The sequence below is a fragment of the Mastacembelus armatus genome, chromosome 9, assembly GCF_900324485.2.
Source record: "Mastacembelus armatus chromosome 9, fMasArm1.2, whole genome shotgun sequence".
Taxonomy (NCBI): Eukaryota; Metazoa; Chordata; class Actinopteri; order Synbranchiformes; family Mastacembelidae; genus Mastacembelus; species Mastacembelus armatus.
Genome location: NC_046641.1, coordinates 16,284,546 through 16,300,377, shown reverse-complemented (window position 1 = coordinate 16,300,377; position 15,832 = coordinate 16,284,546). Strand labels below are relative to the sequence as shown.

Sequence of the window (15,832 nt, the reverse complement as noted above, 5' to 3'; positions counted from 1 at the left end):
TACTGAAGACTCTGCACTTCGGGCAAGCTGATTACCAGCTTAAAGCTGCCATTTCATTTAAGGTATATACTGCAACTTACTTATTCCCTTCACTCCACCATTTTCCTCCATCCTCAGGTGATGAGAATAACTCTGTCCACATTGAACTGGAGGAGAAGAGAGATGGTGCGTTGGTTAGTCACCTGTGCCACTGAAGTGGGTAAGTTAACCTTGCTACTTCACTGGGTTTGTTTGGTTGTTTTAGGATTAGGATTTAGGTTTTTGTGTTTGTTTTATGCACCAAATGTCTGTTTATTCCCTCCTGTTCTGTCTCTTTCAGGTGTGTATGCGCTGGACAGCATCATGCAAAGTTGGTTCACTCTCTTCACCCCCACAGAAGCCACCAGTATTGTGGCCACCACTGTTATGTCCAACAGCACTATTGTCCGCCTCCACCTGGACTGCCACCAGCAGGAGAATTTGGCCTCATCTGCCCGCACCCTCGCCCTGCAGTGTGCCATGAAGGACCCCCAGAACTGCGCCCTCTCTGCACTTACACTCTGTGAAAAGGACCACATTGCCTTCGAGACAGCCTACCAGATTGTACTGGACGCGGCAGCAACAGGGATGAGCTACACACAACTGTTCACTATAGCACGCTACATGGAACACCGTGGTTATCCAATGAGGGCGTATAAGCTGGCAACATTAGCCATGGCTCATCTGAACCTCAGTTACAACCAGGACACACACCCGGCCATCAATGACGTGCTATGGGCATGCGCCCTCAGCCATTCGCTGGGAAAGAATGAGCTGGCTGCTGTCATACCCCTGGTGGTCAAGAGCGTGAAGTGCGCCACCGTGCTCTCGGACATTTTACGGCGGTGCACGCTGACCACGCCGGGCATGGTGTCGGCGCTGCACAGTCGCAGGAACTCGGGGAAACTGATGTCCCTGGACAAGGCGCCGCTCAGGCAGCTGCTGGATGCAACCATCGGGGCCTACATCAACACCACACATTCGCGCCTCACGCACATCAGCCCACGCCACTACAGTGAGTTCATCGAGTTTTTGGGGAAAGCCCGGGAAACGTTTATGATGGCTCACGACGGACACATTCAGTTCACCCAGTTCATAGACAACCTGAAACAAATCTACAAGGGCAAAAAGAAACTAATGATGCTGGTGAGGGAGAGATTTGGCTAAGGGTGTGGTTGGAGGTCACCAAAAGCTCCCTCCTCCCACTCTAGTACTTTTCTATTAACTTGAGTCTGCCTTTTGAACTTCTTTTGGACTTACTAAATAGACAAGTAAAAAAGAGGGATGTGACTTGTAGAATGAAGCAAAAAGAGAAAGGAAAAGATGACAAAAAAATTAACAGAGCCACACGCGGTATTATTGTTGTTGCTGTTGTTATTGTTATAAACATTACTATTATTATTATTAATAATATTATTACTACTATGTGTACAGAAGTGTTTTTATTTTTCAGGAGAGAGGAAATTTGTCACGTTGTGAATGTTGTGTGTATTTCTCTACATGTGTGTGAGAGGAAAATGAAAAGTGAAATGGCTTTTTAAATTTTTTTTGTTCTTTTTATTTTTTATGATTTATACCATTTTTTTTTCCTTTTTCAGTGTGTATTGAATTATATGTTGTCAAGTGGCTGAAGCCCTTCTACAACAGCGCTCATGTAAAAACAACAAAAATAACACGTAAAAAACAAACAAACAAACAAAAAAATACATCATGGCACCCTCAAAGAGAAACTAAGGCTTTAAACCACACAGAGCACCTCCCTTTTGTCCAGGCCCCTCACTGGCAGGCGCTGGGCAGTACTGCGCAGCTTAGCTCGGCTCAGCTTGGCTCGGCACAGCTTGGGTTAGCACTGACAGGAAGCTGCCATCAGCATTTCTCTAGACACAGCAGTAGCAGCAGCAGCAGCACTCAAGCAGCCATTAGTTTTCTCTGGGTCCCAGGCATTAGCTTCATTACACACAACAATGCTCTTAGCTAACTTGTGTTGTTGTTACTGTTGTAATCTCACCCACCTCCATAATGAGTACCTGTTTTAGAGGACAGTATGCAGTCACTACAGTTATGGCCCATTAGACAAAGATAATGAGTATTATTGTTACATCTATGTAACAGCCCAAAACACAACAAATTTGACTAAATAACTGATATAGTTGCGTTTTGTAGTTGAAACAGATACCCAGAGGGAGACGACTACCTCATGATACGGTATTGAATCTCTTCCCAGTTTTTTGCTACCGTGATATTTATCATCTATGATAGCTGACAGTGTTAATTAAACAGGAAACTCACTAGTGAGACTAAGGTTTTAAAGAGATTTCAAGTGAGAATCCTGCTGAGTGTTTCTGCGCTCGGCTCTGCTGTACGTCACTGCCCTGGCATTGGTACTTAACACCCCAAAAATTGGCTCTAACACGCTCAGAAGATGTGTCAGTATGTCAGTCCCCTCTCATCTCTACAGCCACCACTGAATGGTATTTTCAGACTAGGCCAGTGTCATTTCCCTCTGTGCATGTGAATCATAGAAATTAGACTTTCTACTGTTCTAGTTCATTGTGTGGAACCTTCAGTAATTGTCAACCAGAACGTTCTCAGGGATTTCTCTACACAGGAAAAAGGCGGAACAAATGAACGACTGACTACAGGAAAAAGACACAAACATGACACAACATGAGTGAGCATTTATTGTACTCTGTATATATGCCATAGTATATGTCTGAATATGGAGGATCTGAAAGTATATGTTAACTAATTTATACAGAGTATTCTATGTAATGTGAAATACTTGAAGCCGCTGTAGTTTGCTCTCTCTCGCTCTTTCTCTTTCTCTCTTTTGTCTTCTCTTTGTTTCTCTTTTGTTGATAACAGAACATATCAGAAGGACTAGTCTGACCTTGTTGATGGTTTTTTTGGACTCACAGGGCCACGTGTTCATCCTTGAGACGCTGGATCCCATCAGAAATGCAGGTTGTGTCACATTGAAGATGGCAGAGAAAAACAGTGTTCATTCCTGCTGATTAAAGCATTGAAAAGGGAAGGAGGTAGACGACTTCAGGCCATTGGTCAATAAATGTTTGAAAACACAATGCAGGATTTCTTGAAGTACTTAATTATGCATGTAAGCTGTTGTAATAGCTTAGTTTTCCATGGGATCCTGTGGGGGGGGAAAACTATATAATGTGCTTTATAGAGAAGCTAATTGGAGACGAATTTGGTTAAAAAATTATGTTCTCCAGCTTTACATGCATCTAAGGACATTACTTGGCTGAAGTCTGCCTCATTTTAGAATAATATAACGACTTGTCAGAGTAATTCAATAGTCATGCAACCCAATAAGACTCACAACGATAATTATGCACAGGTTAAATCGATCAAAGATTACAAAATTAGTCTCCTCAATTCTCTCTTCCATTCACCACATAATTTCCAGTGTCTCTGAACACCTCCAGTGCTCAGCTGTCCTATCATAACTTGCCTTTTTACCTTCTTCTTTATATCAGATTTTTTTTCCTGTGCATCTTTTTCTATTTGTGTTGATTAAAGATAAAAGCAGCCTTTTCTCTTGCCTTGTCTTAACGCTTTAAAGTAACCAAACAGGAGATCTATCTAACAACCAAACGCGTTCTAAGAGGTGAGAGGCAACCCACCTTGGTCCCAGCTTTAGTGTCCTTAATTAGTAAGTGAATGGCTGTGTAACTCATGCTTTAACAAAGCAATTCCTCACGTGTGTTTGGTGAAAAAATACGTTGTCCAGTGTCTCTTGTTCTCTTCAGAAACAATTTCCTCTGAGTCTTTCTAGCTGTTTTGATTTGATTTGATTTTTGTTTGTGTAGGAATCTTCAGCTCTCCCATTTTATTTATTACAATGACCCATGTATACATGCTTATGAAATTAAGATTTGATACACCGATATCAATTTATTTATGTAACTAAATCACTGTTTTATAATCTTGTTAATGAGTCAATAATTGATTTTTTTTTGTTTGTTTTTGTTTTTTGTTTTAATAAAAGTTAGTTTTTTGAAATGTATATTTATGGTTTCTCAAAGCTGCTTTTTTTTTACACCCTGCCACAGGAAACTTTTTTTTTTTCTACAGCTGCACTTTAGTCTGTCATGGATCGTTATGGGACGTGGTCTGTGAGCTTGAAGGCATGCGTTGGCCTGCGTATTAGCGAGAACCGATCCGTCAGGGCGGTTCAGATCTCCATCAAACAGTGGTGTCAGAAAAAGGCAGAGAAGTATCACTTTCACTGGCAGCAGCTTTCACGCTGTCATCTCGGCCGCACTGACGAGGAATATGAAATGTATCAATTGATATTCCCATGGTCTTTGTAGCTTCTGTCAGGCAGCCAGGCTCAGCCAACCACAATAACCTGTTTACATGCATCCAACACTGACAGTGGTGCCACAGGATGACTAAATCAGTGTATGTAGTTTGTCAAGTGTGTATCTGTGTAGACATGTTTTTGTGCATGCTCCTTTGTGTTTGCATGTGTGTGTGTCTGCATGTGTTTTCTTGCAAGTGTGTGTGTGTGTGTGTTAAGGCCTTTAGGGAGTGAATGGGAACAGGTGGTAGCTCCAGACTACAGGAGCTCCTGACAGCAGTAAGGTCCCCAGACTCCCAGCCCCTCATTAAACATTGACACAAAAACACTGCAACTGTCTGTGTGTGAACAGTAATGAAGCACAGACGGCTACACCGGTATACACACTGCAACTTAGCACAGCACGAGCTCTTGGTGTGTGTGTGTGTGTATGTGTGTTGTCCATCTGTGTACGCTCATTAATGAGGCACATTTGTCCATAGAGGTGTCCACTTAAATATTGAGGAATTTATCAGGTTTAGCAGCAAAAGCACCCGTCTGCTGTCAGAGGCCAGACAGAGCTGTCCATTTCTTATGTGATGGATGCCTGCATGTGAGAAACAGTGTGTGTGACAGAGAATAAAACCACACTCATGCATGTGTGTGTATCCATGTAAGTAAATGTACGCTTATTCGTGTGTGTGTGTGTGCAAGACCACTTCCTATGTGTCTGACCTGTACTCAGGTCCCTGCTCAGTTTCAGTTGGTAATGACGTCCCTTGGGTGTAGCGTGTTACAGCAGCCTCCTCCGGTCTGTCTCACTGTATAGTCCTAATGACATCATGATCACACACTGGCCCCTTTCATGCCAAAATCCCTCTTCCTCACCATCACCATCAAAACTCCTATCTGGAGCATTCACTCTCTCTCTTTCACACACACACACACACACACACACACACACACACACACACACACACACACACACACACACACACAGCTCCACAGCTTCACAACTTCTACTTCACAACGCTTCAAGGCCTTGACATTTTCTTGCAGAACTGTAGATCCATTATGCTTCACAGTTTCACCTATAGAAAGCATTTTTGAAGTCCAACCAAAAGTACAGTGTTTCCGAGTTTCGAATGTGCTGCGTAAGACATAGATTATAGTAGCAGGAAAATCCGCTAAAGAAAAATGTAATGTTACATTTTATCTTTGTATTAAAAGTTATAACCTGCAGACGGATGTGCTGTTTGTACCTTGACAGGGTCCTGGTACAGTAAAAATCTAGAGAGGTGGTTATGGAAGATTTCCCACACACACACACACACATTGTTTCCATCATTGCCAAATTCATCTGAAATGGATCTGAACTGAAAATGAACAAAAACAACGTCACATGTGTAAAACGCCTGCCTGTCCAGTTTTCTGCTCATGCTCTCCACCACCCATCTGAAAGTGTGTCAGTCTTTTTTTTTTTTTCTTCTCAGTCCATGTAGTTGAACTATCTAGAGAAATCCCACAGAGTGAACATCTACTGTCTCAGAGTATTAGTAGCTGGGTCTTTGTGGTGCATCAAGCTTGCTTATCATTACAGTGCAGTAGAGAAAAAGGATCATAGGCATGTGTTCTTCACCACAGCCTGCAGCATCAGCCTGGCCACCACAGGGACTGTCTTCCTTTCCTCCTCTTCTTACAGAAGGCCGTTGGAGTTTGATCTCCTCTCTCCCCCTCCATCGGCCCCGAGGCGTCTGATTAAATGCTAATTAAAGCCGTTAGCGCCGCTATCACCGCTGCTAACTCCTCTCTCTCTGTCACAGAGATTAATGCCCCTCGTTCATCATCCCACCTCACCACAGCCTGAGTACCTGCCCAGCTCGCAAAACCTGATCAAGTCATCAGCCCCACAAACCCCCCTGTCCTCCACTCCCTCCCACTGCAGGAAGATGGACGAGGGGTTTAAATTTTAATTTGAAAATTGCCCTCAATTACTTCTGCGGCGACCACTTGCCGGAGCTTCTCATGTGGTTGAATGGGAAGGGGTTACAGCAGCGGGTCAGTGGCCGTGATGAGCGATAAGGGGACATTAATAATAAAAGGCAGAGGTTCATTTAAAAGCAGAAAGGACAGTGGGAGCAGCTTTCTCATTATTTAACTCCCCCAGCTTTATTTAAAGGACTTTATTTAAGGATACCAAGTTAATGTGTCCTCCAGGACAGACGGTTAAAGCGCCTGACAGAGTGAGAAAGTTAGGGCCATAACTTACACCCTGAGCACACACTGTGGTACCATCTTTTTTACCTCTTTTGACATTCTCGTCGTTTTCAGGCAGAGCGGAACGAGCCTCGGAGGGATATAAAATGTTAGAACAAAGTTACACACATCATTTAATTTTATTCTTTCACAATTTCTGGCCCACAAATGTTTTACTGGTTCCAATATCGGTAATCATTATAAGCTATTGGAAGATATTGAGCTATGTAAAACAAGTCAGCCAAATGTCATTTGAACTATCCCCAGATCGGGGGAACTGTGCCCTGGAATATGCAGCTACTCAGCAGGGGCTCATCTGGTGTTTGTTTTATGCATATCATTTTGCTGAATTGCTCTCATGTGTCTTGCCTGATAAAGTTTTCCCCTTTTTCTCAAACACACCTTACAGCAAACAGGTTGTTCATTTGTGTAGAAGATATGTGACATAGTTTTTCAGGGTCCTTTGGTGTGAAGATGCATGTCAGCACTTTTCCAAAATAACACGGCCTTCTCCACTTTTAGCCGCACACTTTGCTTATACTTCCCAGCCTGAGCAACAGCCCTGAGCCAACAGTGCAGTCATCCAATGGCTTCCAAGGGCAATTAACAAAAATACTGACATTTATGCACCTGTGACCTGACTTCTTCCAAACACAAATACGTTCACTTTATCTCTCACTGTTATTGCCAACACTCTGCCGGATGCCTTTCCAAAAGCTCTACATGTGTCTGCCAGTGTTTATAATGTCACAATAAATGCTGAGAAGTAGAGGAAACCCCCACTTATCTCCTCTTTTCCTTTGCTAATAAGTTCTGGAGACATAAAACACATGTGCAAAAGAAAGCTCATGCCTACACTGTATTTAAATGAAATATCCTGCGGTTTGTTATTGGAAAAATGTTGGAGAGTTTGATAAAGACACCATGGCGATAGAATCCAAGCTCAAAATCACTTCTTGCCAGCCTCCAAATTCTTTTAGTCTTGCAGAGTAGCTCTCCGAGCCAAAGAGAGCCTCAGATCCCAGGTAATGTGACATATAATAGTGTGTGCAGCCTGCTCTGAGGGTCAGGAACATACAACACCATAGTTTAGGTTAGCGGGCGTCAGGGCGGGAAAGCTTTAACATTCCAGTGCTGGTTGATTAAAAGCCTAAATAAGTAACAGCATGATGTCCTCCACTCACTCTATCATCCATCCACTGCTTTTTAAAAATGTTTTATTTTTTCTTTCCGGCAGCAGCAGGCACCGCACGTCCGGCGAACGGGAACAAAGAAAAGGGAAGAGAGACTGAGAGAAAGAAGGATGGAGCGACAGGAAGACGAGAGAATGAGAGCATATATCAAGGCCGTTTTCAGTGACATTTGTGTTCTCGGTGTGGAGAGCCACTATGAATATCAATATGAACCCATGGAGAGGAAACAGTCTTTTTTTTTTTTTTTCTTTCTTCTGACTGGGCTATTCATGCACACAAGAAATCTATTCAAGTCAATGTAATGGCCAATCTCTGAGCCTGTGCATGGTTGTGTGAACAGTGCTGCCTCGGCTCTACATCTTCACTCTCCCTCTCATGAGTGCAGCCAGGCTTGTATTAGTGAAAAACACTTTACATCAAGTGCAACTGTGGTGAACACTACAGTATGTAAATCAGATTGGATTAAATGCTTGCATGAGTTGAGCTCGGCGCCACCAATCAGCCACAGCTACCAGCTACAGTTTTCTTGGTACAATTTCTGGTGTTTTCACACAGCCTCTCCTCTCCTCTTCCTCTTCCTCTTCCTCTGGTGCTTAGAGATATAGCGTCAAAGGGATGCAAATCTATCCACTTCCTTCCTCCCCTCCCCCTATCTGCAAACACAGATAGCCCCAGGCCAGTCCCAGGCCTTTATATATGCAGAACCAGTGACAGGAGTTACGGACCATTCCCCCCTTGTAACAAACTGTTCCCTCACTAACAAGCTGCAAGCCTCGCTCTCTCTGGGCGGCATGTATGAAGCTGTGTGATTGGTTTGGTATGGTAATAACAATACAGGAATAGTGTGCTGGCTGCCTCCTCCCTTTTGCATGTGAATCTTTACCGCCTCTTCTCTCCTTCCCTTCTCTGCTCACCTTTTGTGGGTGTATGAGTGTGTGTGTGTGTACGCTGGATCTATGCATGTGTGATTCTGGACTGTTGGCTCCAGGCTTATTACTTTAAGTTGTCTTCAGCCCCAGCGCTAATCCCTGTCTTCTTCAGGGAGGGATAACAATAATACAACAAGATCCAGAGGTACTAATGAAATCCTATCAGGTTCCTGAGTCTGAATGTTAGAGAGAGAGGGAGAGAGAAAGAGATGAGACTGAGAGTGTATGAGGTATTGATTGAATAGAGACCAAAGTGAGAGAGAAAGATAGAGGGGGGCTGCAAGGAGCAAGAAAAGAGAAAATAGTTACTGAAAAGCGAGTGAAAAAACAGAGTGGGAGTGAAGTTTGAGGAGAGAATAATCAGACACTGAAGAGAAGAAGAGAGTGGAGGGGACTTACGCCAAAAGAAGAGATTAAGAGTGGATGCGAAAGTTGGTGTGAGTGGAGACAGAATGTTTTCTCCTTGGTGACTGAGCATGCAGCAGCTAAAACACATCAGCTCTGACTTGAATAGGTTTCAGACCCAGACCAATTCTCCCTCTGTGTCTCCGCAGACCCACCATTCGCCCCTGGGATTGAATTAGGCCTGCCCCATTATACAGTTGCCATGGGGACCCTGACACCTCTACTGACGAAGTGAGAGCCACGCAAGGCTGAGTTGCTGATCAGAATGTGTGTGTGTGCGTGTGTGTTCTTACTTTTAAATGTATGTGTCTATCACTCACAGTTTATGAATAGGTTGAAATAATTGGGCTTTTAAGTCATCATTAGCTAATATAATTGGCAGATTTAGAGTTATATTTGTGTCTGTTTGTATCTATCTATTATCTCATTCGCTCTCTCCCTCTATTTATAGAGTATAAAGATATCTATACAATTTACAATGTGTTTATCAGAGACTTTTTCCTATAAACAGCTGCCTCCAGTCTAAAATAGGACTGTTGAGAGTGGTGAGAGTGCATCAAAACAATAAAGTTACGTCCTGTAAAGCCAAAACAATGACATGAACGAAGCCACAACACTCACAGGAGCTGGGGGGGAACTGCATAGCTGCATGTAGGTTAATCTTTGTGACCAACACTTTTCGCATGTGTATGTTCTTTTACTTTGCACTTTCTGGATTCATTGTACAAATAGAAAAAATAACTTGTGCAGCATTGAGAATAATCTTTTCTGGCTAATGATATGACCGCTGTCAATGCTGTGTGTATTTGTCAATGGTTAATGTGCCTTCCAAACACCTTAAACTAACCAAGTTTCTGAGAGGATGTGTCGTTGATCTGTGACCAAAATAAATATAACAATTCATTCAAAAATAAATGCTGTAGTGCAGAAGTCAGGATCCAAAGGTGGCACACAAGAAGAGTAATAACATTCTTACATTAATCTGGCATAAAATGGTGCTTCCAACTTCCTGTGGCATGTAGACACACTTGTCAATGTACTTTTAGAAATATTTTGGAGATTAGCTACACACACATTTTCATTGCATCTAAATTTATTCATGTATTTGTTTATTTCTTCACTTTTACTTCTGTCCCTTGAGAAAACCAGCACTATCCATTTAAAACACCTTCACTGCATGCAGTCATGCACACACACACACACACACACACACACACACACACGCACACACACACACGCACGCACACACATACACACACACACACAAACAAATGGATGGATACAGAAAGCTGATACCTTGACTGTCTTCTCACATTGGAATTTTGTCACCAATGCAGTTCTAATGGATGGCCAGAGAAAGGATGCCACCCACAGCACCATCTGGCTAATGCCCCGTCCTCTGCTTATGAATTACGCTAAATTGTGCCCAAGAGAGGGAAGCCACATGTTCATTATGAAAGCTGCAGGGGTATTAGAGATCCCCTGAGTCGCACCAAACGAGATGCATGTCACAGGACGGCGTGACACACAACACGGTGCCACGAAGGGAGGGGTGAAGATACACCCTTCTCCAGATTTAATAGGATGCATTCATCAGGCAACCTTGACTGACTTCTGACAGGGTTGGTTTCCTATTGTTTCAACAGTGAGCAACTGTTCTGTCCAAGCTGAATATGTACAGTATAGTTAGGCTGCTTGGTAAGTCAGACTGTTTCACCATCACATTGTCAAATCAAGAGAAACTGCACTGATGGATGTCATCCCCAGCACCAAGTGACACCTGCACCTGAAGTGAAATAAGGTAGCCATTTTGAGGCAAAATGCTTACAACAGCAGCCAGTGTACACAAACCACCATTATCTGTCTTTATCTGTGTCTAGACCATCATGAGACTACCCTAACAGCATCTGTCAGTCCCTGTGCAAACCCCCCCAGGTACCATAACAGACTGGTGCCTCTCAGTAAAGGAACCAATGCTGAAGAACCAAATGGGGACCCATAGGAATGTATGGAGCAAAATAAAATGCTCTGCAGTTTTTTTTTTTTTCTTTTTTCATTCTACGATGGTGTATGCCATGCATCGCCATGCAGGCAGATGGGGGAGGTGGAGGTGGAAATAAAACATGCACGAGTCGCCTGCAGCCCAGGAAAATAATTACTGTCATTTAGCAGACATGTAGAGGAGAGCAGTACGGCCCAGGCTGCACACAGTAAACCGCCATGCTGCCTGCATACCGATCATCTGGATGAAAGCAGAGAGGGAGGGACACACTGAGTGGGAGAGAGTTGTGTGAAAGATGGCACAATGTTTCCTTGTTTGATGGTAATAGATGCCGTAGTTTATTTTGGGGATGTTTTCATATGTCAATCACAGCTGACAGAATTCTTACACTGTTGCAGTCACATTACATTAAACAAAGAAGCACTTCTTTTAATCTGTCTCCTCTCTTCTTAGGAGTCCTAATATAGCTTGATACATTATGGAGCGCTGTTCTCAGTCCAGTTGTCTCAAAGGACACGAACAGTACAATATATTTCTCCATAGATTAGAGAAAAAGATTTGACCTCTGTGTCTTGGCTGAGGCTAAATCATGTGCTCCTCCTCTCTCTTTTACTCTGTCACTCATCTCTCCCTCCTCCTCCCTTTTCACTATATCTGTCCATCACCTTCTTTTCGTCTCCCTTCTTCCATTCCCTTTGCCTGGAGTCAGACCACAGCACAAATTTATAGAGGGTGGAGGGATGCCAGTAGAGGTCAAACGCGTGAGCGGCTCCCCGTCTGCCTCCCCTATCATTCTTTATGGCTGATCTAGAAGCGGAGCCTTCATTACCCTGAATTATACGCTGCGATGATTACCTCTCCCCCCGGCCCATGTGGGACGGCCCTGGCCTTATCATCTTATCATCTTACCCAGGAGGAATGTAATGTGGGGAACGCTCGATATATAGTGCAACATCTGCCTCCAACATGACTCCACTGCAGATCTTTGAACTTTGCATTCTCGCATCCACAGTATGTGATGCATGTGGTGTATGACTGGGGTCGCAGCCTTATTTGTGAAGAACTATAATGGGCTACAAAGACCTGGGTATGGGGCGTGGGTATTCCAGATAGGTCAGTATATATTCTGTAGGATTAATTAGCTTTATTGGAGCCTACATCACTAAAAATAAGTTTTTTGGTCTGGTCCTATAAAGTGGAAACCCACCCAGTGCTGTGTGCTTGTTTTTGTCTTTTTAAACTCCCATCTGTGTTTAATGTTTGAGGAAAGCCCAGGCACAAAGAAATCTGGTTACTAAAGATTCACTTAATATTGTTCCTGACTTTTTTATCCACTTGATATAAGACATATCCTGAAATTTAGACAACAAAAGTCACTTAATTTTGACTCATGTTGTTGTTGGTCCGTTGCTCACCAACACACTGCCATTACACGTTTATTATCATAACTGAGTTGCCAGTGTGAAGTCTGATAATCTGAGAAATCAGCGGGGTGTTTACATAGCAGCAAGATTTGGCAGTCTTGATATATTGTACTTTTTCACATTTCATTTTCGAGTGGGCACACTGAGAAAACCTGTGCCGTATCATGGTGTAACTATCAATGCAGGCACAGAGGGGGGTAGCAGACAAAGACTGGATGACAAATACGCTGCACAGGGCTTCATCATCTCAGCTACAAATCAAAAATATGTCTCAGAGAGTTTGCAAAAGTTTTACCTTTCAGATTTCTACGTGTAATATCAGACACACAGAAACTAATTCTTTTGCTCTAGTCAAACCTCAGTAGTCAGAAATGCACACCAGGTGGAACTGAGCGTGTGGATATGTTATTTTTTTCTACCTGAAAGTGTGTCATCGGGCTGGAATTACTGTGATAGAAGAGATACTCTGATATAAAAATGCTTAAAGCATTCTCTATTACAAGTGAAAGTAAAAGCAGCAGTCCTGTCTTCTAATTTTGTCCACTCCTATTTTTTATTTTAGAAACACCACTACAAATGCAAATCAATAGCACCATCTTCTAAATCAATCCCAGCAAAAAACAAACTTCAGACAATCTTCACCTGGATTTACTGCAGGGCTGTTGAATTAGACTGTGTTAGGTTTAGGTACATGTAATTGGCAACTCAGTGTGTACAGAATTATTATTATCACTGATGGATTAAAATACACTACAAGCAGCATTTCAAAGTTGCAGTTGGTTGATGTGCAGCTATTTAACTGCTGGTGTGGATATTATACATCATATTATATATATAAGATAATATTTAGGGAATAAATATTGTTTTAAACAAAATGCAGTGGAGTAAAAGTAGCACAATGCTAAAATAGTGAATAAGTCTGAAAATATTTTACATTGTCATTGTTGTCAATAAACCCCATGAAAATATTAAAACAATGAATATATCATAATAAGTAGTAGTTTCTGATCCCTCTGTGCCATAATCCTTTTTTTTTTACTTACTTAAAATAACAAAATAATTCTTTTTTGTTTCCATATTACCATAAATGTAACATGGTACTAACAAGAAAACCCTGAGACTTTTTGAAAATCTAATTATATGTTACATAAAATAAATGTGTCTTCAGTAGGAGCTCTAGGCCTTGGGCTGAGCCAGAAAGTACTGAGACTTGTTGACAATAAGAAAATAACAGTTTAACAGTCTCACAGGAGAAAGAATACGAACAGAATTGTCAAAATTGATACAGTGGAGACTGAGATACTGTATGTAATGCACCATCAGAGCTACAGTATATTTTCAGACTGAGAGCCACTCTGGAGTCACAGAAGCTATTACATATCTATTTTCACAGGCTGAGGTATAGTACCCCTACCAAATAAACTGACCAACTGTAAAATTCAATCCTCTTGTCAGAGAAGAAAGTAAATATCAGATGATTCTGTAAAACAACTTATTTTTGATTGTTTGCTTTTACTTCCAATGCCAGTGTTTGTTAAAATATCTGTGCATGGCAGCTACAGTATGGTTGAGAGTCATCATGGTTATTGAAAATAGACTATGGTTAAAGTATTGTTATGATTAAGCAACTACAACAGTTAGTTAAAGTTTGGGAAAGATCATGGTTATCTCTGGTATGAAAATCAGATGAGTTGCACACCCATTCACCATTCAACCTCCACACCCTTCATTTGCACCTCATTACATGAAAGACTCATTATGTCATGGATTGGCACTGAACATAAACTGTGAATTGCAGAAATGCAGTCAGATACACTAGAAATGCATGCTCCATCACTGGTGTGTAAACTCTTCTTTTTTCACTAACACACACTAGTTATTTTTGTTTTTTAGAACTGTCTGCTAACTTGCTTTCAGGGAACACGGACTAATAAGAGAGAGGAAACTCAGTAGAAGAACACGGAGCAGCCACAGATCGTCCTCAGTCATCAGCTCCATCACTCGGCACAATTATTGAACTTGTTGTGCTGTATCATGGCCTAAGTGTAAGTACAGACTCAGTGGGGGGTCGTAGACAGGATTTCGATGACATACACACACACACACATACAGACACACATACTGCTCCCCCCAAGTGTGCTTCTATATCAGGCAGCCAGGCAGGGAGTCAGGGAGCAGTAACAGGGCTATTAGGACTCCCAGAGACCCTATCGATCTCCTCATTGATCCCCTCCTGCCTCGGCTAGTCCAGACAACTGTGAGGGTTTATATGGCTACTACAGGAAAGAGCGGTGAAACACTACAGGCAAGAGTGCATGTAACAGCAAAGGATGAACATAGTACTCACAGTAAGAGAACCACTTAGAAGAACAGACAAAAAGACAGAGTCAGAGTGGGAGAGAAATGTTGAAAAGTTTAAAACGATCCAATTTTTTCTTACCCAATATCCTGACTTTCCCTCCTTCCTTCTTTTGCTGTGTCCAGGTTTTGGTTTCAGCATACATTGCTCAAATTTGATATATCTCTTTTATCTGTAATAAGATCTTCAAAATGACAAAATGACACTGCAGCTGGAGAGTGCAGTGAATGGTTTTTACAGTATAAAGATGTTATCCAGTACTTACAGCTGAGGAGATTTATAATCTGTGACAATATGGGGAAAAAATCTAACCACAATCCCCACTGTGACAGAATATCATGATTATCAAAACCAGGGGGTTGGAACCGTCACCCTGCCTGCAAATGAATCACATTAAAATTACTTTAGAGGCTAAACGACTTAGACATACTTTTACTCCACTTTTACTTACTGGACCTACTGTGCTAGAACACAACAATTGTTTTACATGTCTTAGTTATTCCCTTATTATATAGTTTTCAACAAGCAGTGCTGTGGGGCTGTTTGTCACTAGCCACTGGCATCAGTGAAAGAAAATAATGCAACATCGCCTCCACTAGACCTATCATGGTACTGCTACTGCCAATTGTGTATGCATACACTGACCCAGTATTCATTACTCAAGTATCTAAATAATCTAATAATGGAATCCACTCACTCTGTGTCTTTTATTCACATTTGATGACTATATAACAACTGAAGTTGTGTACTGAATGTGGAGTCTGACCCTGATGTGTATTAATGACAGAGGCAGTGGCAGGTCCACATCAGAGTCCAGCTGATTAATAACCTGCCTTTCACTACTTCCCTCACAACTAATGGCTCTGTCTCACTCTGTCTATAATTATCACTCAATAATGAGGTCTAAAAGAAGCTAGGGTGTAATGTGTATGTATGTGAGAGA

General features: G+C 42.1%; 1 protein-coding gene across 1 annotated transcript in view; it reads left to right on the top strand.

Moving 5' to 3' along the window:
- Window positions 1–4,045, top strand: part of LOC113138945 (zinc finger SWIM domain-containing protein 6) — a 41,809-nt gene extending 37,764 nt beyond the window's left edge. The window contains exons 13-14 of the mRNA XM_026321836.1: window positions 118–199; window positions 320–4,045. Of these exons, the coding sequence (XP_026177621.1) occupies window positions 118–199; window positions 320–1,185 (948 nt within the window). The 3' untranslated portion in view covers window positions 1,186–4,045. The remainder of the gene's footprint in view (window positions 1–117; window positions 200–319) is intronic.
- Window positions 4,046–15,832: the final 11,787 nt, after the last annotated feature.